Here is a 19208-nt window from a genome sequence, read left to right as displayed (position 1 = left end):
ATTTCAGGTGTGTTCATCCGTTATTGCAAACTTCTGATAGAAACTGATGAATCAAAATTCTTGTAATCACATCTGATCATGATAATCGATTAAGTATGTGCAAAAGAAAAAAACATCTTTAAACACATTCAACTGCCATAAAGAAAAATACTTTCCATAAAGCACAGTTTTGGGTTTAACTTAGTTAAAAAAAAAAGAGGGTTTGTGTTTTATCACACACAATCAAATAATGTGGAGAGCAAAACATTTTATTACTAACACTGGAATATTTCAATTTGTATATTATTATACAGAAACTAACTGCTTTACAAAAACAAAATGATACAATATCACATGTATGTACAGTGTAGTAAATATACCATCTCAAATTGTACACAAAGTATTTACAATTGTCACACATACTGCATTAAAAACAAAACTCAGACTAATACTCTACAGACATTAGATTTTGCATAACATCAAATAAAACATGCCACACTTTGAGGTTTTTCCATCTTTACAAACCCATGACTGTTTTTAAATTAGTGCAAGTCAACCACTTGTTTAAGAGGTTATGGATATATAATCCTTACTACTTCCATTCACACACAAGTCAAACTAAAACCTGGAAACAATGGCCATCTGCTATAACACGGTGCTCGAATAAAGCTTGCCTTCGGATTTTTCCTGGTTGTGTTTTGTTAAAGGTACACTCGCTGATTGCGTTATTCAGGGTTCGTGGACGTGTCTTTGAAGGAAATCAGGGAGTGTAGCTTAACTAAGAACAGTGAGACGGCGAGGAGTGGCGAGGAGAGACAACAGAGAGACGATAAAGATATACGATGAGACGTTTCTGGGTTGAAGTCCCGGACTTCCAACCAACCCCCCCCCCCCACCCCCCCACCGTCCTTCCATCATGGACCTTCATAGGAAACTGATGCAAAAACATCTTGTGTGTTAGAAAGAAGGGACTCTGAAGCGGGGACAGGCCTATTTACAATGAGAAGAAGGGCTGCTGTTCAGCCGGTCAGTATGGTCCAGCTCTGCTGTGTTCAAGTTAAAAGACACGTTTCATTTATTTGTTCAATCACATCAGCAGCTGAAGCCGAAACACACAATGTGACCTACTACTACTCGTACTCTGACAGAGCCACGGGCCAGCTGTGCTGAGGTGTGACAACAGGCAGGGTTTGGACTTTTAAATGTGTCCAACTGTGGACGAACTCTGGGGAAGTAATATTCTGACTGGCAAAAAATAATTTCTTGGTTTGGTCCTTATTCACTTAATGAGAGCAAACGTCAGAGATGGAAGGGCAGTAAGAAAAGTTCGAGCCCAGTCCATTTAAACTCATTCTTTCCCTTCATGCTGTTCTTTATGGCTGAACTACAACATGTTGTTTCTGAGGCTGCCTAGAACAAAAAAAACCTTTTCATGGCGTTCAATTGAGTAACCGTGTGTCGACTGAATGAACTGCGTGGACAGAAGAAAATAACACTTCCCCTCAGTCGACTGCAGCACAGGGAAAAAAACCCAAAAACAAAAAAACAAAAACACACTGTGACATCCAACACTTCACAAAAGATGTGAGGCTGAGCAGCGGACGAGTGGAGATGCTGCTCAGACCAAAAGAAAGTCAGAGTTGTACAACAATACTCAACTCTTGCCATGCATAGATGTTAAGGCAAGGTAGAAGCGTTTGACCAAACCGACCCCAGGGGTTGGTGGGGTGGGTGTAGTGGGGGGTGGGGCGGAGAAGGGAGCGAGTGGAGCTCAGGCTGGAACAGGCTCACTGTGGACCTGCTCCACCAAACAACCCAACCAGTACACCAGCTGCTGTCAGTCTGCTAGTTTTAGCATGTGACCATCTCTACAGCTAACCTGTCAGCGTGTGTTTGCACTCTCTCGGCAGCCACTGGTTCCCCCGTCATTTCAGTACAACACGTGAATCGGCCTGCAGGCAGACGCAGTCCATCCTGGTCTCTGTCAGAGAGCTGCTTCTTCTTCTATGGTCGTGCTGATTCAATGTGCCTGAAAAAGTCCAATAAAGACTTTTTAACATGTCTAGAACTGAAACCACGTGTCTGTCTGTCTGTCTGTCTGAGGTGGACCCACAGAGTCCTCATAGTGATGAGGATCCCACCACTGTTGAAGCACTGTGGGTGAGTGGAACATTTGACAGTGTAAAAAATAAACTGCTCTGTGATGAGAGCTCTCTCTTTGGTTTTCGATCATGCGGATGTCTGCGTCGGGCTCTGCTCTCTCTGTCTACGCTCTGTCCAAGCACGTGCTCTCTCTCTCTCTGAAAGTGGATGAAGAAGCCAACGGCCGCCTGAAAGGTTAGAAACACAGCTGAAATACCACAGCACGCTCTGCAAAAAACAGTCTGCGCTGATGTGATCTGTGGGGCGTGAGTTTGTGTTGCTGCAGCACAGAGATCCTGTTTGGTGTCCACCAGGCTCTGCTTGCTCACCAGATGTGCTCTGAGAGGACGGACGGCAACTATGACCTGAATGATCATCAGCATAGCTCTTAAAGGAAAAATCATTTGTCTCACACTCAGAGTTAGTCAGAGTGTAAAAGGCTTGACTAAACTAAACCAGATGTTTACTGTCTCTGTGGAGTCTGTGCTGTGTGGGAATCAGAGACAACACCACAAAATAGAGCCCAGCTCTTTCTGACAAAAGTGTGTGTGTGTGTGTGTGTGTGTGTGTGTGTGTGTGTGGCTACAAGAAGAATCCAAGTGCTGACAGTTGACTAGCTGTGGCAAACGATATTCCACCTCTGTCACAGCGACAGTGAAACAACCACCTGCCACAGGTGGATTTGTCCTTTAATGAGCCCACAGGACAAACCTGTCACAGCTGCGGGTCCACTCAGACAGCTGAGATCAAACAAGTGTTGTGTGTGTGTGTGTGTGTGTTTTGTAGTAATCGATAAGAGCTCAGGACTCGGCTTCCTGCGTCACCCGGCTGACAGCGATGCGTTCCCTCTGCTCGCTGCACAAATAAAATGGGTGGCTGACAAAGGAGTTTGAGAGTTGAGGATTATTGCCTATTACACAATTTTCATTGTCACTGTGTAAACAAACGAAAAGTCAATGCTGCTGAAAATACACTTAATACTAAAAATAACCAACAAAAAAAAACAAAACAAAATAAAAGCAACTGCACTAAAAACAAAGAAAGGAAAAAAAAAAAAAAAAAGCTCGGAGCTATTTACACTGTTACATTTCCCCTAGTGTTTTGCAATCTTCATGTTGATTCTCTGAAAGTGTTTTTAAAAGAAGAAGAATTTGTGTAGCACTATCTAGCTGTACAGGATAAATACTTTCAGGCAACATGGGTATATGGATGATTGTATACTTGACGATCATTGGAGGCCAGTCGCGACGCAGCTCGTGTGAACTCGTGGTGATATGGACGGCTCACCTCCATAATTAGTACCTGTTCTTTGTCCCCAGCAAGGTTTGACTTTTACTTTACAAATTGTACACATTGAAAAACCCTGACAAAGGCACACCATGGAGAAAACGTCAACATCGAAATTAGCATTAAGGACTAGTTATACATAATCTGTCTATGTAAAATATGTACAAGGCTGGGAGAGGGGAGCTGACGTGTCCCAGCAGGACCAGAGCCCGGGTCCTGTCTGACCCCCCCCTCCCACCACCTCCGGCTGCTGCTGTCATTTGGTCCATCTCGCTGACACAGGAGTGTTTATTTGTGAGGAAGGCCAAGGGACGCGTTACGGTTGAAACACGAGCCGTCCATGTCCAAACTCAGCCTTCATGTCCACACTTCATTCCCATCAGCCTGTTCTGCAGGTTGACATGTGACGCCCCCCTCGCTGCGGGAGTGTGATTAGGAGCTCAAACACGAAGAGAAACCGATCGACTGAAGCTTCTCCTCCACCAAAGATCAGGGAAAAAAAAAAAAAAGACTTCAAGTTGGTAATACTCCTCCTCTCTTCTTCTTCTGCCAAAGCAACAAGATGGAAGAAGAAGGAGGAAATAAAGAAGAGTGGAGTGAAGCATGATGCCCGGCAGACTGGGGGGAGGGTGGAGAGAAGGTGGTGGAGGTGGAGGAGGTGGAGGTTTGGTGTTCTCTGGTAATCAGACAATCTTCTTAATGCTGGGTCTCTTGAAGCTGCCGGCGCTGCGCTGCTTCTGGACCTGACTGGCTGAACCGTGGCGAGTGCGGCCCCCACTGGACAGAGCAGAGCTGGGGGAAAGCTGGACGTTCTCCTTGTCCACACCTGGAGGGAAGATGCATAAGACACAGTTTTAAAGCTGGATAAGAGGCCCGTGTTTACGGTCTGTAACTACTTCAGGACAGAGTCCAGGATCCCCCTCTGACATTTCCTCAGAATGTCTAATGGTGGCAGTCTGACATTAGCAACTAATGTCCAGTAAGACAAAAACACACATGATGTATCATTCCAGGTGTGTGTGTGTGTGTGTGTGTGAGAGAGAGAGAGACCTGGTGAGTGCTGCGAGGTGGCCAGTGAGGTCATGGAGTTGGACAGGTTGAGGTTGGCAGTGATGCTGAGCTGGCTCTGGCTGGTGGGGGGGTAGGGGGAGGTGGGCGTTCTCAGCTGCTCCTCCCCTCGCTCCTCGTCAGCCGCCGGCAGGTAGCTGTCAATCAACGCCTCCAGAAACTTGACGATCAGCTCGGCGTAGTCCGGTATCTGGGTTTGCTGAAGGGTTAGAGAAGAGGAACAAACGCTGTGATGAAATATGGCTGGATGACACCTTCACTTTTAATACTCTCCTTCAAAGTTTTTAAACCCAAACAGTGCCAATCTTGCACTCTCTAAAAGAAAAAAAAAATCTTGTTTGGTCCATATTTTTTAGCTCTTCACCTGAGTCCGAACTATACACTCTGGATAGTAGTGGATAATAGTGTCAATAAACTGTGTTATCCGCAAATTAAACATGTTTTAAACTGCTCTCTTGTAAAAGAGATACTGTACCTGTTCAAATGAAAGTAAATAAAGAAAAATGAAAAGATGACAGGACAGAACCATACACACCTTAGAGAAGGGTCCAGCAAATCTCCAAAGTCCATTAAAGCCGAAGCCTGTGAAATGAACGGAAGGGGAGGGGAGGGGGTGGGGGGGGGGGTAGTTATCAATTTCAGCCATATTTTTAGGAAACCTCTGTCCAATCTGCATGACCAGAGTTAACCTGCTTGTCCTGTACAGAATGTGTAAATGTCAGCATGTATTACTTTGTAAATAGGAGGGCTGGTACTGAGGGGGCGACTCCTCATGGTACACCACACTCTGCACGATGCCGTGGACGGGATTCAGGAGGTTGGTGTCTTGGCACATGGACAGCACAGTGTTGATCTTGGAGTCCAGCAGGTTGTGGCTGAGGATGAGACATACATACAAACACCTTTTGTTAAGTCTGTATAAATGATACTCAGTATTAGGGCTGACCCAAACGTCTCAAAGCTCACACTGTTGTTGTAGAAATTGATGTAAAATAAACAGCCATGTGTTGGCTACTTACACAACTGGGAAAACCTTTGGGAAGACAACGCTAGCTTCAGCCAAGTACTCGTACAGAATCCGCTGGTCAAAGTCATCAGTGGTGTATTTGACCTGGGTGGCCTGGAAAGATTGGAACACGTCTGTTAACAGAGTCACTGTTAACAAGGATGAAAACTCACAGCATTTGATTATTGTCAGTTATGTTCCACTGGTTTGAACTGGCGCGTTTCCTCACCAGCACAGTGAGCAGCAGAGCCTGGATCTTTGGGTCGGTCAGCACCTCCTCATCTAGCAGAACGTTGGACTCTGATACAGACACTTTACGAAGGTGAGAGTTTCCAATTCTTTGCGTCTCTGAAATTATAACATGGGGGCATTACATGAAATATCTCTGTGAAGACTCTCAGTCATGCTGGTCGTGGTATTTCTGAAAGCCTTCAGAAATACATTAAATGTCTCTATCAGCTCCTTCAGGAAATGCCAGGATTGTACTCTCACCTATTTCATAGTCATTCTCTGCTACGCGCCTCATCTTGGGAGGGGTGGTCATACCCGACTCCATCTCTGGTCTCTTTGGTGCTTTGGAGTCTGATATGAGATGATCAAAGCTCTTCCTGGTGCCTGGACAACAAACAAGCACAACTTTTTTTTTTTTAGGGATGCTCCACCTGAGGAAAGATCAACACGTACGATACACAGCTAAGGGACAACTCATACCCAGGAGCTTCTTGGTGTTGGCCTGTGAAGGCTGACCCATGTCAAGGCTCATGGACTTGCGTGTTCGTGGGCTGATCTGGCCAACTGTGGGGTAGTGATGGGCTGAAAGGTAGCGTTCGGAAACCTGAGGTGACGTCCACGGCTGAGTCTCTCGTAGAGTTCTGAAAGGAAGGTGGACGGACAGCGTGACGATTCCGTTAAAAGCTTAAACCTGAACAACAACTGACACAAACCAAACTATGACACATTCTCACCACCTCTGATTCTCACTTTGCTTCAGTTATCTATCAGATTTAAACTCTGTTTGTTTTAAGGCAGCAGTCTGCACCATGGCTGAAACCCGAAGGCAGTGCACAGATGCTTAGGGACACACAACTAAAAGAATAACCTCTTGATATCCTATCATCCTTGTGATTCTTCAGACACTTTGTGTCTGGATCAGACCACCTCACCCTTGGTTTTCTCCTGTGTTCACTGGCTCACCTGCAGCTGGGATCAGTGATGTGACTGGAGTAGGTGTCCATCGGTACCGGGTCCATGGACAGGTCAGAAATCAGTAGTGACTTCCTGTGTTTGAGGCTACAGCGACTTCGGACCTCCTCAGATACAGTGAGCAGCGCTGCACCAAACAGGAAGAGGTAACAGTTCATACATTTCTTCTTCGTTTCTTATGTAAAGGCTCCAAGCTACAAGAAATGACTGGATGCACAAAGAGGCAGCAGCTGGTAAATAAATATTAATACAAAAATACTCAGTGCTACCAATTTATCACATGATCCTGAAAGAGTCAAATCTTTGCATACCAATATTGTTTAATTACCAATGAATACATTTTTCTGTGCTCCATCGTATTTCTTCAGTAACATTATATTATGTCAATGAGTGTGTTACATACCAGCCAGATAGGCCACACTCTGGGTGTTGACCTCAAACTTGTCACATTTCAGATGTTTGCTGATGAGAGCCAACAGTGTGTGCAGGATTCTCACTGTCCTCGCCACTGTGGTGGGTGATGGGTGTCTGTAGCCTAGAGACACAAGTTAGAGACAGAGTTTACAGACACTGATCCAAGGTTGTTCGGCATGTTAAAACATTTAGAAGCAAAATATATATATATATACAATGTTAAACCGTCAAGTCTGAAGATGACTCTGACTTCCTTCATGAAACTTCACTTCCTGTTGAAAATGAATTGCTAAAAGCACAGATGTGTGTTCACTGTTGTCGTCACGGTTTCTGTGGTAACACATACACCCAGTGAGCCAACAAACTGTGGCGGTTGAGCACTGGATGACTGCCTGTGAATGTATATCCCTGTTAGCAGGTGCTTTACCTTTGAGTAGGTGGCCCACGAGTGCAAAGTTGAAATTGGCGCTAAAATTGAGGCCCACAAAGTGATCCATCTGCTTACAGTGCCACTCTAAAGGACGTCTGATCTCCATGAACACTTCTTCAGGACTCTGGAGGAAAAAAGATCAGGAGGAAAAGAGGTGTATGAGGAAAGTGTGCTGGATCATGTCAACATTTCAATACGTCAACACATGTCTGGACTGCAGAGCATGAAGCCCTCATTTCAAAGATGACGGTGCAGAGACCAGAGGCCCTGGTCTACAGAGTGTCAGTGAGTCGTCCTTCTCCATGAGAGACAACCAGTGCTGTTCTGGTGGCCCATCACCACCCTCAGACACGTTGTTTTTCCTTTGTCACCTGTCTGTTTCAGTCATCCAGGTTACTGTACAGTCCAGACCGGAAGTATTTGGACAGTTACACATTTCTTGTTTCTATCGATGAGTGTATATGTAAATTTAGTGCATTTAACCTTAAATATACAATACAATGAAGTGTGACAGAGAGTATGAGAGTGTAGATATGAATTTAGCATGAAGTTATTCTTTAAACACACTATCATGCGTGCTTTACCACATCTCACTGCGGCACGAGTGAGCTGTCCAACCCAAATGATGGACTGACTATGAGAAGTGCTGTGGCTTTTAGTTTACACAACCTCAGAGTGTGTGAATGGGTGAGCAGAGGAGACCTAGTGCTTCTTTCGGTGGTGTACAGCATGCGGTTTGTACGTGTGTTTTACCTTGTCATTAAAGACGCGCATTGTGTCCAGAGTGTGGAGGTTCTGCTCCAGCAGGGCTGTTCCCGCAGAGTACAGGTTCACTTCATCCAGCTGCAGCACAGCTACTGCCACCCAGAACAGAGCTTTGTGCATGGGAGACTCCTGTAAACACACACACAGGGTGGAGCTCATTCAGACAGGAACTCACACACATTGGACTGGAGTTACATCAAGTAGCTACTATGTCTTGTATGTAACTAACTAACCTCTCTTTTAACCTGGAACCTTTATCCAACCTTTACCTAAAACTAGCACATGATTGGCCTCGTGCCCAAAGCCAACCTGACATTACCCAGTTATACTCACTAATAGAAGCTATCAGGGTGAACACAGATCCAGTTACAGCTGCCAGGGAGAATGAGCCTTAGCACAGAACATGGGGACATAGGGACCTCAGGGACCCACATTCCAACACAGCTAAGTAGGTTTTTTTTTTTTCAGTCTGGAGATGTTACACCTGCCTACCAAATTCTGTTCAGGTAGGAGCTTTGACTCTAAAATTTTCAAAAAAAAAAATTTCAAATACTGAAACAGTTTGATCAACCTGAAACTTTTCATTCATTTGATAAAACTGAGAAACAAAAGTAAAGTAGACAGAGACTGTTCTTAAACCCCCAAACTAAGAGCTGCAGGTAAAGTAAGACTGGTTGAAGGTGGATTTACAGGGCTGTATACCTTGCTCAGTAGAGGCTGCAGCTTGGTCAGAGCAATGACTGTGGCCTCTATTAATACTTGGCTGTTGTAATTGTCCGGTCCCTTCAGACAGCTCTCCAGACCCTGTGATGGTGGGATGAGGACAGAGGTTAGGGATGGAACAGGAGCAGGAGGGAGGGACAGGAAACGATGAACAGACAGTAGCACCTTATATAGAAATTAACACCAATGAATTACTTAATGACTGCTAACAGACAACCAGCATAAACGCTGTTCTACAGAGTCTAATTACATCCTGTTTAAGAGCCCGAGGGTCACAGAATTAGACAGAACACATCGAGGTGATGGAAATGTGTCCATCTAATGATGAAAAACAAAGTTGGTAGTAGCCTAAGTTGACAATAAGACAGCGTTGAAGGGCATGTGGACTGCACCTTCTACTGAAACACACATCATGTTCATGTTCACGTGAAGATCCTCAGTCATCCAGGTCATTATATTTCTAAATGGTATTCTATGACACCTGGACTTGTTTGAGGTTCTTCATCCAAAAGGAAAAGCACAGGTCTGAAAGGGAGAGTTGTGTACATGAATGTGTGCCCTCACCCGGTCTATGCTGAGCAGAGGGCTCGCTTTGCTGAGGATTCGAATGATCTGCTTGATCTGGCCGTGGCTCACTCTCTTACTGATGCAGCCAAACACGACCAGCGCTCTGGGCTGGAGAGACGGGTTATACTGGAATGCAAACCTGGAATCCAAACACACACACAAACACATATGAACCACACTGCACATTCATGTTCTTAGCACAGATGGATGGAGGACGGGGAGGTTCATACTTCTGTGCGAGCTCTGTCCACTGGTCTAACCACTTGCAGGCTGGGATGTCCCTCATACAAGCCTGAGGAAAGACAACACAGAGCAAACAGACTGAGAATCTCTTCCTCGGATAAAGGAGGGAAAAACTGATGTCTATAAGGTTTGACTGTCTCTGCTGACCTCCATGATCTCCAATAAGGCCTCAGTGACGGTCTCCAGGGAGGACAGGGCGAACGTCTCCCTCTCGTAGGAGCCCGGTGAGAAGGAGCGGTCCCTGTAGCTGGAGCGGAAGGCAATAACGGCAGCTGACTTGACTTTGCTGATGCCGAACAGCAGGTAAAACTTGGGCAGGGAGAACTCAGTCAGGCTCAGCCTCAGGACCTGCTTTGTCTCCTCTGGAATCATCCAACACAGCAACACACATTTATTTTTGATAAGACTCAAGTTATTTTATGTTTTTGTGAGTGCATCCACTATGGTGTGTTAGGTTGTTCTTTCCATGCACTGTGAGATGACTGAAATGCTACACTACAGCAGCAGGCTGCGGGCCTAAACGCACAGCTGAAGTCAGTCCTCACCGCTGAAGTTGAGCTGCGAGCAGGTGCAGAGGGAGTGGATGATGTTTATAACCAAGCCGTGGGTGGAGGCCCTGAGGGACAGCGGCCCCGTGGCTACCAGCAGGGTCACTACGTGGAACAGGTAGGGCAGGTGGGCTGCAACATCCAGGGAGTTGTTGAAGGACAGCATAAGCATGTAGCGTGCCAAGATAGCGATGTCGTCCCACATCAGATGCTGCTCCAGTGTGGGCGTCGGAGACAGGCACGTCTTGTCTATGATCTTACACATCCGACCAATAACCTGCCACAAAGAATGAGAGAAGACCAAAGTTCATCTGGAGTGCTGTTTGTCTTCACCTGATGAATCTCAGCCCTGTGTTCCCTGTCTTTTAGCTCTGTTGTTGGTCTCCACCAGCTTCTGAGAGAAATACCTGTCTCTTGAGCTGCTAAATGCTCCACTATGTTCACCAGCTGCTCTCTGCCTGTGTGTGTCTGCTGTTTGCTGCTCAGCAGGTGGAGGACAGAGGCTTTTTCTCTGAAAACAGTGAGAGCAGAGTTTGTGGGCCCCAAATTCAAACCAATGAGCCGAAACAGGCTTTGACTACTGAGTAGATCTGAGCTGATATTCTTCTGTGGCTTCATCACTACCAGCTGCCCTTTTTACACTGCACATCGTTTGATTTCATTGGTGATTTAAAAATAACAATTAGAGCATCAAATCAACCCTGAAAGAGGCTTTAGTTAATGTTATCTTCAGCTTAATGCTGGCGGCTTACTTTAGCTTCAACAAGGCTATTTTTAAGTTCTCAAACTCCAAATGTTACAGCTCACATCAAATAAAGTCATCATGTCAAACTTGTAGTGAGACTTTAATCATGTTTTGATCAATCTATGGTTCCAAAACCTTTAAGAACATGTCCCAGATTCACTGACAAATAAGAGTCGGAAGAACCAGTGGACAGTGAGGAGCCTGGGAAAACACTGTGTGTGTGTGTGTCTGTGAGGACATGGAGCTGATGTGCTCGACAAAATGACTATGGTTAAAAACCAATCAGAAAACAGCATTTATTCAACCCTTGAGTGACAAAGAGTTCAAGAGCAGCAGACAAGGGTCCATTGTGCTCAGTAGGCTGTCCTGCCATGACATCAGACAGTAACCCTGTGGATAACACCAGCATAAACACCCCTGTATGATCCCACAGACATGTACACGTGTTCATCTGACATCCTTTCATTCTGTACAACACTTTGGTAAAACTACACTAAACCATAAAGGACAGCAGCACGTCGACTTAAACACTAACTGGTTTTTCTTAGTCAACAACCTTCACAAAGGCCACTATTCAGTGCAGTGCTGGTGTCTGCCATAATAGGAGCCAGGGGCTGGCTTTTCTTTTGTGTCTGTCTGTGTATGTTGTGTTTGTTTAATCTGAGTAGCAGGCTGAATTTGGATCCAGAGCAAACAGATGATGGATAGTGAGTGGATGAGATTGTCACTCTGGATTCTCTAAGTCAGGAGACATTTCCAGCTCCGGATTCATTTCTTCCATTAGTAAGTAAATCACTATTTCATTTAACGCTGATTTCTAATACCGAAAATAAACCTTTAACGAGAAAGATGTATTCGTGTTGTGGATTATAACTTTTTAGATTTTACTTCAATAAAAATGTTCAAACCTCATCGCAGATATGTTGCCTAAAATGCCTTGTCAAACTATAGGGGTAGCTGGGTAGCTGCGGATGTTGGTATTTGTACGCAGGCCTGCAAACTGAGGTGGGATGAAGAAGTAGAGGAGATGTGAAACTAAACCTCTGCATGGGGCTAACTGTCTTACTGAAAGTGGAAATGGAGCATTCTGGTGAACTCTGAGGTGAAAACGGAGGAAAAGGATAGATTTTTAACCTGCAATAGGTCAGAAGAAACAGGACAGTAACAGCAGAGGTGGACTGAGTGCAGTATGTGCATGTGTATTTCTCTGTTGGTCTGAAGCAGGACATCATGTGGTTGTCATTGCTGCTGGGTCCTTTCCTTCCTCAGCCACCTCTCTCTCTCTTCTGCGTTTTGAAGACTGGCTGCAGTGAAACTCCTTTTCGTGCATCATGCAGCAGAGGCTCCATACACACAGAGGTAACAGTGGTGGTACAGTAGCTGTACAGAAGCTCAGTGAATTTCGTGCCTTACAGTGGCCGGGAGGCTACGTGCGGCTGGTGTGTGAACTGTTACATAAAGGACGTTCTGATGTTTTGTGCTGTCGACTCAGGGCTTTGAAAGGTTAACAGTAATATTTTCAGGCCTCAGTAAAGAGAATCTGTCCAGGTTAACATACGGGCTGAGTACCACGTCTGTGCAGACATGATTCCAGCATGTCTAACCTCACAGTGGAGAGTCTCACCTTGCTGGAGACCAGTTTGACATTCCCTGAAGCCAGAGCCACTGCAGTATCAGCCATGACCTCGGCTTTGATGGAGCCCAGGCCTCCTGTGGCACTGGTCTTAATGAAGCTGTCCAGCACCACATCCAACAGGTCTGTTATCTGAAGACACAGTGACAAAGTTAGAGGCCAAATCCACCAGACATTTTTTTTTATACTCAACAAATGATGCCATGGTGCACTCACCTGGCCCAGACTGCCCCAGATCTTGGCCTGGATAGAGGGATACATCTGCTTTTCATTGATGGTCATGGTGATGAGTTTGTCCAAAATCGCGGTGACACGCTGGCGCTTGGCGTCGTCGTTGTGCTTGCAGAAGCGAACCAGGTTGAGTAGCCAGGGTGTCATGTATTCCAGGCAGAGATGCTTCAGCTCAATACCTGCAACAGATCAACGACGAGACTGTCAACACAACTACTGGTTTACTTTAAAACACAAGGTAAAGCCAAAGTCAGCATCAGGTCGATGCTAAAATCAGAGAGAAAGATTTTCACTCTACATCAACGGAGTTCACTCTTCAGCCTCTGAAAACAGTCGGCAAATATCTTTTGAGGTCTGCAGGAGAACAACTGTGATGATGCCATAGTGATGTCATCAGCGTTATCTCACCCTGGGCTTGGCGACTACAAGTTTATGACAGAAAGGCAAGAGAGGCGAACAGGGAGGGACTAACAGACTGATACTGGCTACAGTAATGTAGGATTCTGCCTAATACAGACACAGTAGTTACAAATTAGAAGCAATATGGTAAGATGGTCTACTTGATGTAATCAAACACTTTTAACTTTTAGAAACATTAGAAATTGGATAAATGGATATGATGGCAACTATATTTGGATTTTACTAAAAAACATTTTTAAGATTGAAAATGTTAGTTTTAGATGTCTTAGCGCCTTGACTGGAGTGTTTCAGTGTTTCAGAATCCTCAGTGCTGTACAGTGCAGCCTTGTGATACACTGCATGACACCCGCTTCACATCACGGAAGAGACCCTGAATATTTCAAAGACAAGGATTCATCATGACTTTTTATGACCTTCCAGAACTAACTTAAAAGTCCTTCCATCAACTGTAACACTTGTCCTGACTGGTTGGTTATTTTAGTCTCTGAGGGAGAACAGGACTTTAAGGATGACAGTACTGGAGGCTGGTCCAAACTGCTTTGGTTCAGCTGTATGTATGGATGCCTCAGTGCTGCTGATGAAAGAGTGAAGGGGTCTGAAGACTTCCTGAATGGACTGTATGTCTTCCAGTGTCTCTGTTGAGTGGACTTACTGGACTTGCTGAAACCTGAGATGCACTCCTCCAGAAACTCCAGAGTTAGATGGGGTTCGTTGGCAGCCAGAGTCTTGCTGATGGAGACTATGAAGAGGGTGTTGTTGGCTGGGATGCAGAGGCCTGACGTCTCCAGCAGCTGGCCCTCTATCTTTAGGTTGAAAGTGCAGGTCAAAGCACACAACAGATTGTAAGCCGCAGACCTGGATGTGAGAAAGACAGCAAGTCAGAGGACTCGAGCCCAAGCTAGAGCAGTGTAGAAACAGTTTAACCATTCCTCAGTTGTCCTTTTTCCCCCAGATAAATTTGGACAGATATAACAAATTATTTTAAATGGAAAAGTCAGATTTGATGTCAGGGTGTTTAAAGCCCTGAACCTTCACAAACTACACAACATGGCTCAAAGTAGGTCTTAGTTCCACTTAAGGGAAGTCTTATGGTTACAGTTTGCAATGTTTTTTTTTAGACAGTAATGTCCTTCCCACTTTTGTGCTCTGTCGTCTCTTTCCTGTTTCAACATGACAATGTCCCCATGCACAAAGCAACTCAATAAAGAAATGGTTGTCCAGTATGCTGTGGGCAAACTGGACTGGCCTGGACAAAAGGCAACTTTGGGATGACTATGAACCATAAACCAGAGCTCATCACAGAGCATGCTGTAGTAGCTGAATGGGAGCATTTTAATGCCCACGTTTTTGAAATCACACGTTCTGTACAGACATAATGCTCAAGTGACCACATACTTTTGGTCCTGTAGCATAATCTAACTCAACATGTGTGTAAAATTACCTTTTGTGGTTTTAGCAATGTAAACTCAACATGTGCGTCTACATTGCTAAAACCACAAAAGCTAATTTTACATTTGCAGCCCAAAAGGTAGGTGATTAGAAATGTTGGTATCTACGAACCCTCATACAAGTTTAGACACCAGTTAAACTTTAATCTTAAATCCTTGCTGTCTCACATGGATCAGACCTCTTTTCTTTTGCAGTTTCATTTCTTTCATGAAAGCTGGAAAGACTATTTCCTAGAGTAACTCTACATGTCCTGCAGGACTGACCTGAGGCTGGGGTCAGAACTGCCCAGGTTCAGCAGAGCGATGTTGAGCAGAGTGCCAGGGACATCTTTTGGTCGGATCTTGGTGTGCTGTGGGATGGAGTCGGGCTGCGATAGCTCCCAACGTGTCCGGATGTGGATGATGGACTGGACGATGGCATCACACTCCTGGTGCATGAATGTGAGCGGTGTGCCCTGGTTGGCCATGGTGAGGGTGAACTGGCTCTCATCCACCAGGCAGATCTCCTCAATCTCTGAAGCGTAGTAGACGTCGTTGAGGAAGACCGGCTGTCCAAGGACGCGGGTCCGCTCGGCTGAGGTTACCTGCACTGCTGTCGAACCCACCTGATCAACAAGAAAAGTGTTGTTTTAGGAAACCCAAGGCTTGTCTGACTTTCTCTAATGAGTTTACTAATTTCCCCTAATCTAATCCAGCACTCAGCACCTTTTAGTGGTACTGCTATACGTGTATTCTTACCTTTATCGAGACCTTGGTGTCTTTGTGTGCCAGCTTAAGGGCATTGTGGAACACTTTAAGGTCTTCCTCCAGGGTCAGAGTAGCAGCAGGCAGCTTCTGTTGGTCGGGTTCGATGTGCTCAGCCAGCTTAGCCGGAGAGTCGATGAACTGGAGCCGCTTGCTGCCCTTCAGGCCAGTCAGCAGCCGCTCATGGTACTTGGTGTACTCCCTCACCCAGGTGTTGCAGTTGTAGACATAAACAGCTGCTACGTTCTCATAGGCAAAGCCGGGAAAGACCACAAACCACTTGGACAGGAAGTCGGTCTTGAAGCGATTGCTGGGTCCTACATGTGTCAAGTCCACCACTATCTCGTAGGGCTTAGCATAGTAGGGTTTGAGGGTAAGGAGGACATGGTAAATGAGCAGGTCGCCATTGATCTGGCCTGTTTTGAACCTAAAGAAAGGAGATTAAAATAGACAAAGTCAAATTTAAATGCAGGCCCCTTTTAGAAGATGATGTATTATTTGGTTAGGTGTGACATTTATATATGCGCCTCTCTAGAACTGTTCATAACATAATGTGTTTTGATTTCTGAGAAACTACTTTTCATTTTTATCTCTTTTCTTGTAAGAGCTCTTCAGCCTCTGTGGTATCAGACCAGAGGCCCTGAAATAAGCAGACCAGAAATATACACAGACAGGGGGTGAGGAAGTGAGTTCAGAGCATCTCAAGAGCGCGTCTGCTGCAGGTGTCTCAGTCCATCTCTCCACCACGACTACCACCGTAAGACTACTTCAAGAAAATTTTGCTCAGTTTCTTTCTGAATCACTTTGAAATTGAAATTTCTTCCTACTGAACATGATACAAATCAGATAGAGAGAAAGAGGTAACCTCGAAGGTAAAATAAACTTTGTGTATTTTTTTCCGTGGGATTAAGAAAGTAGTTGAAGAGTCACTTCACCAGGGTGATTCAGTATATTTGAATTGACCTTAAACTGTAAATTTTCAGGCTGTAAATGACGCAGAGAGTTCAGAGAGTGTGTTTCTGACTTGGATTTATTCTTTGCAGAACTGTCTCAAATTTCAGAGCACAATGGAAGGAACCGGAACGGCTCTCTGGATGGTTCTCCTGCTCAACCAGCTGCTGTTCTGTTCCACCGACGCAGGCCAACACCTTTCAACTATGCCGACAAATATATCCAATACAGAAGAACAAAGCTCCACCACTGCCATGCAGCCCAACCTCACTACTACTGACCGCACAAACTATCCTGATACAGACACCAACGGCACTCGTGCCGACTGCTTGATCGACACTGAGATGGGTCTGATTGCTATAGGCTCCGCGGGGGGGCTGATTGTCTGCCTGCTGGCTGCCATCGTGGTACTGGCATGCCAGGTTTGCCACCTTCAGCGTCGTGTTTATGCTCCCCGAACATCCCGGTCTAACATGGACTTGGTGAGCAGTACAGGCTACTGGGGAACTGATCAGCCAGAAGTCGAAGGAGTGGTCGGGCCGTGTGACGCCAGTGTCATGCTCGAGGAGGTGAAAGCAGACAGCAACATAGAGGAAGAGAGGCTGGCTGAAATACAAGAGGCAAGGGGGGATGCTGGGGCAAGACTCGGGGAAGGGGCCACGACAATGGCCTTTGACCCAGAAGAGAAGGCCAGTCAGATGCAGAGCTCCAGCTCCAGGGACTCCTGTCTTGAGGTTCCCAGGGATCTAGAGGACATGCCCCTTGTTGTGTGAGGAAGTAACCTCAGTAAGCTCCAGCCTCAGACACTTCAGACAAACAGCGACAGTTCAGGTCAAGTGCTGTGGTTTAACTTCTCATGTTTCATTCACATTCTTTTCAATTTATTCCACCTCACAGAATTTAATTTCAACCTGAGTAAAATGTCAGAAATTGGATATAATAGTCCTAAAAGAATATAATAAGAGTTTTGGCACCCCTACCAAAAAGGGTGGTTTTTTTATACCTTACTTAAAGGAAAAAAAAAAAGACATATAGTCATATTAAAACCGACAAAATTATGTTTTTAATCAGGAACTATCTGATCAATGAATAAGTAAATCTTATAATCCATCCAGTCTTTGATTTTCAGTGATACAGACATTTTGGTTGGTAACAAAAGAATACTGAAGTTCAATATCCAGTCCTACTAATGTGGATACATTTTGATATATGATTGAAGCAGTGGGATTTGTTCAAAATCACTCTATTTATATATTTACTCTATCTATAATTACAAATGCTTTACGATAAGAACAGCGAAGCTGACTGTAACTACACTCTGCCACCTGGTCAAGTCTTTAGCCAGGAGTAAAGCAGCAAACAGGTCTTCTTCAACCGTTACACATGGGAAACACATATCTGAAAAAAAAGTGAGGTGTACATTTTTCACGACAATTTGTTAAGTATAACTTTTAAACATGTAACATGACGTGCTAAATATTCTTTACGTATTTGCTTAGCAATTTCAACGCTTGCTATAAGACTGCTTGATTGGGCTTTCTCTCTCTTTCTCTTGTTTTACAACGTAACTGAGTGAACACAATAATTTAAGAAACAGACAAAAAAGGATGCACAACAACAAATACATCAGCACACACTTTTAAAGTATCAAAGATCTCTTTGACATTGTGTGCTGTTAAAGCCACGTTGAAATGATGGTCAGAAAGTTGGGTACAATGTCTACTAACAGTCCTTGGTCCTTATTGTATTACTAAATGTCAGTGTAGCTGTCTATGACCTCTGACCTTTCCTTCAGACTTTGTAATATTACTGTTCTTTTATAACTCGTGTAGATGAAAAAGAGCCTGTTAAATGTGAGGTTTTAAATAAATGGATTTTTGCATTGTGTCAATGTCTTGTGCTTCCTGTCAATATTCAGAATTCAGGTCACTGTGCATATATTTATACTGGATTCTACAAGGAGTGTAGAGCTATGGAAAAAAAAAGGGGGTTTGAAGAATAACGGTGAGAAATGATCAGCCAGAAGTAAAGAGAGTGCAGTGAGCACAAATGTTTATTATGATTATGGGGAATTGTGTTATTCAGTGTGCGTGACTATGTTGTGACAACTGCAGGAACAACAAGGTTTGGGGGGACGGTTGCACGCTGACTGATAGTGATCTTTGTGTGAGCTAAAGCTTGCAGTCAGAGGTGAACTTAGCACTCACTATATGAGATACTCTGGTCGTTGCACATGGAGAAGTACTGCACAAGAGTCAGTGTGTAAGCATCTTTTATATGAGCTCCCTGTGCTTTCACACAGGCAGGCTGAGCACAGAGCAAAGTTTCTGATGTTAAATCACCTGTATCATGTAAATATCACATATCATATGTGCACGGTTCAGTCGCTGAGCATGTGTTCACATTTCCATGCCTCTCTGAAAGAGCAGCAACGTGGGCCACGTGGACCTGCATCCACTGCTCTGCTCGATGACTCAACAGAAGAAAGGGTCTGAATTTAGTGGCTGCTTATGCAAGACATCAGTGTTTTTGTCTCACAGATCATTAAAGTCACTTTACTGGCACTGGTGCTCAGTTCAGCGTTTTGGTTACACATTTTAAAAGAAATAAAGCTTTTTGATGTGATATATGAAAATGTTTAGCATAGCTGCCTGAGACTGC

The 19208-nt window shown here is 44.7% G+C and overlaps 2 protein-coding genes across 4 annotated transcripts in view; one reads left to right on the top strand and one right to left on the bottom strand.

The window, feature by feature from the left end:
* Nucleotides 1-233: 233 nt before the first annotated feature.
* Nucleotides 234-19208, bottom strand: part of nf1a (neurofibromin 1a) — a 64434-nt gene continuing 45459 nt past the window's right edge. For all 3 annotated transcript variants that reach the window (XM_041045516.1, XM_041045518.1, XM_041045517.1), the window contains 22 exons: nt 15591-16023; nt 15117-15457; nt 14057-14259; nt 12970-13163; nt 12745-12885; nt 10373-10652; nt 9975-10189; nt 9815-9876; nt 9582-9723; nt 8997-9098; nt 8283-8423; nt 7527-7653; nt 7089-7220; nt 6677-6812; nt 6194-6354; nt 5975-6097; nt 5712-5830; nt 5496-5596; nt 5209-5351; nt 5012-5058; nt 4459-4675; nt 234-4234 (listed from right to left, as the gene is read on the bottom strand). In XM_041045516.1, coding sequence (XP_040901450.1) covers nt 4092-4234; nt 4459-4675; nt 5012-5058; nt 5209-5351; nt 5496-5596; nt 5712-5830; nt 5975-6097; nt 6194-6354; nt 6677-6812; nt 7089-7220; nt 7527-7653; nt 8283-8423; nt 8997-9098; nt 9582-9723; nt 9815-9876; nt 9975-10189; nt 10373-10652; nt 12745-12885; nt 12970-13163; nt 14057-14259; nt 15117-15457; nt 15591-16023 — 3703 coding nt within the window. In that variant the 3' untranslated portion in view covers nt 234-4091. The remainder of the gene's footprint in view (nt 4235-4458; nt 4676-5011; nt 5059-5208; nt 5352-5495; nt 5597-5711; nt 5831-5974; nt 6098-6193; nt 6355-6676; nt 6813-7088; nt 7221-7526; nt 7654-8282; nt 8424-8996; nt 9099-9581; nt 9724-9814; nt 9877-9974; nt 10190-10372; nt 10653-12744; nt 12886-12969; nt 13164-14056; nt 14260-15116; nt 15458-15590; nt 16024-19208) is intronic.
* LOC121186739 lies at nt 16347-17570 on the top strand. Its single transcript, XM_041045521.1, has 2 exons — nt 16347-16468; nt 16640-17570. The coding sequence occupies exon 2, from the start codon at nt 16664-16666 to the stop codon at nt 17318-17320; it is 657 nt and encodes a 218-aa protein (XP_040901455.1). The 5' UTR covers nt 16347-16468; nt 16640-16663; the 3' UTR covers nt 17321-17570.

The sequence above is a fragment of the Toxotes jaculatrix genome, chromosome 9 (genome assembly GCF_017976425.1).
Source record: "Toxotes jaculatrix isolate fToxJac2 chromosome 9, fToxJac2.pri, whole genome shotgun sequence".
Classification (NCBI taxonomy): Eukaryota; Metazoa; Chordata; class Actinopteri; family Toxotidae; genus Toxotes; species Toxotes jaculatrix.
Note: the sequence above shows the minus strand (reverse complement) of the source record. Positions and strands in the feature narration are given on the sequence as shown.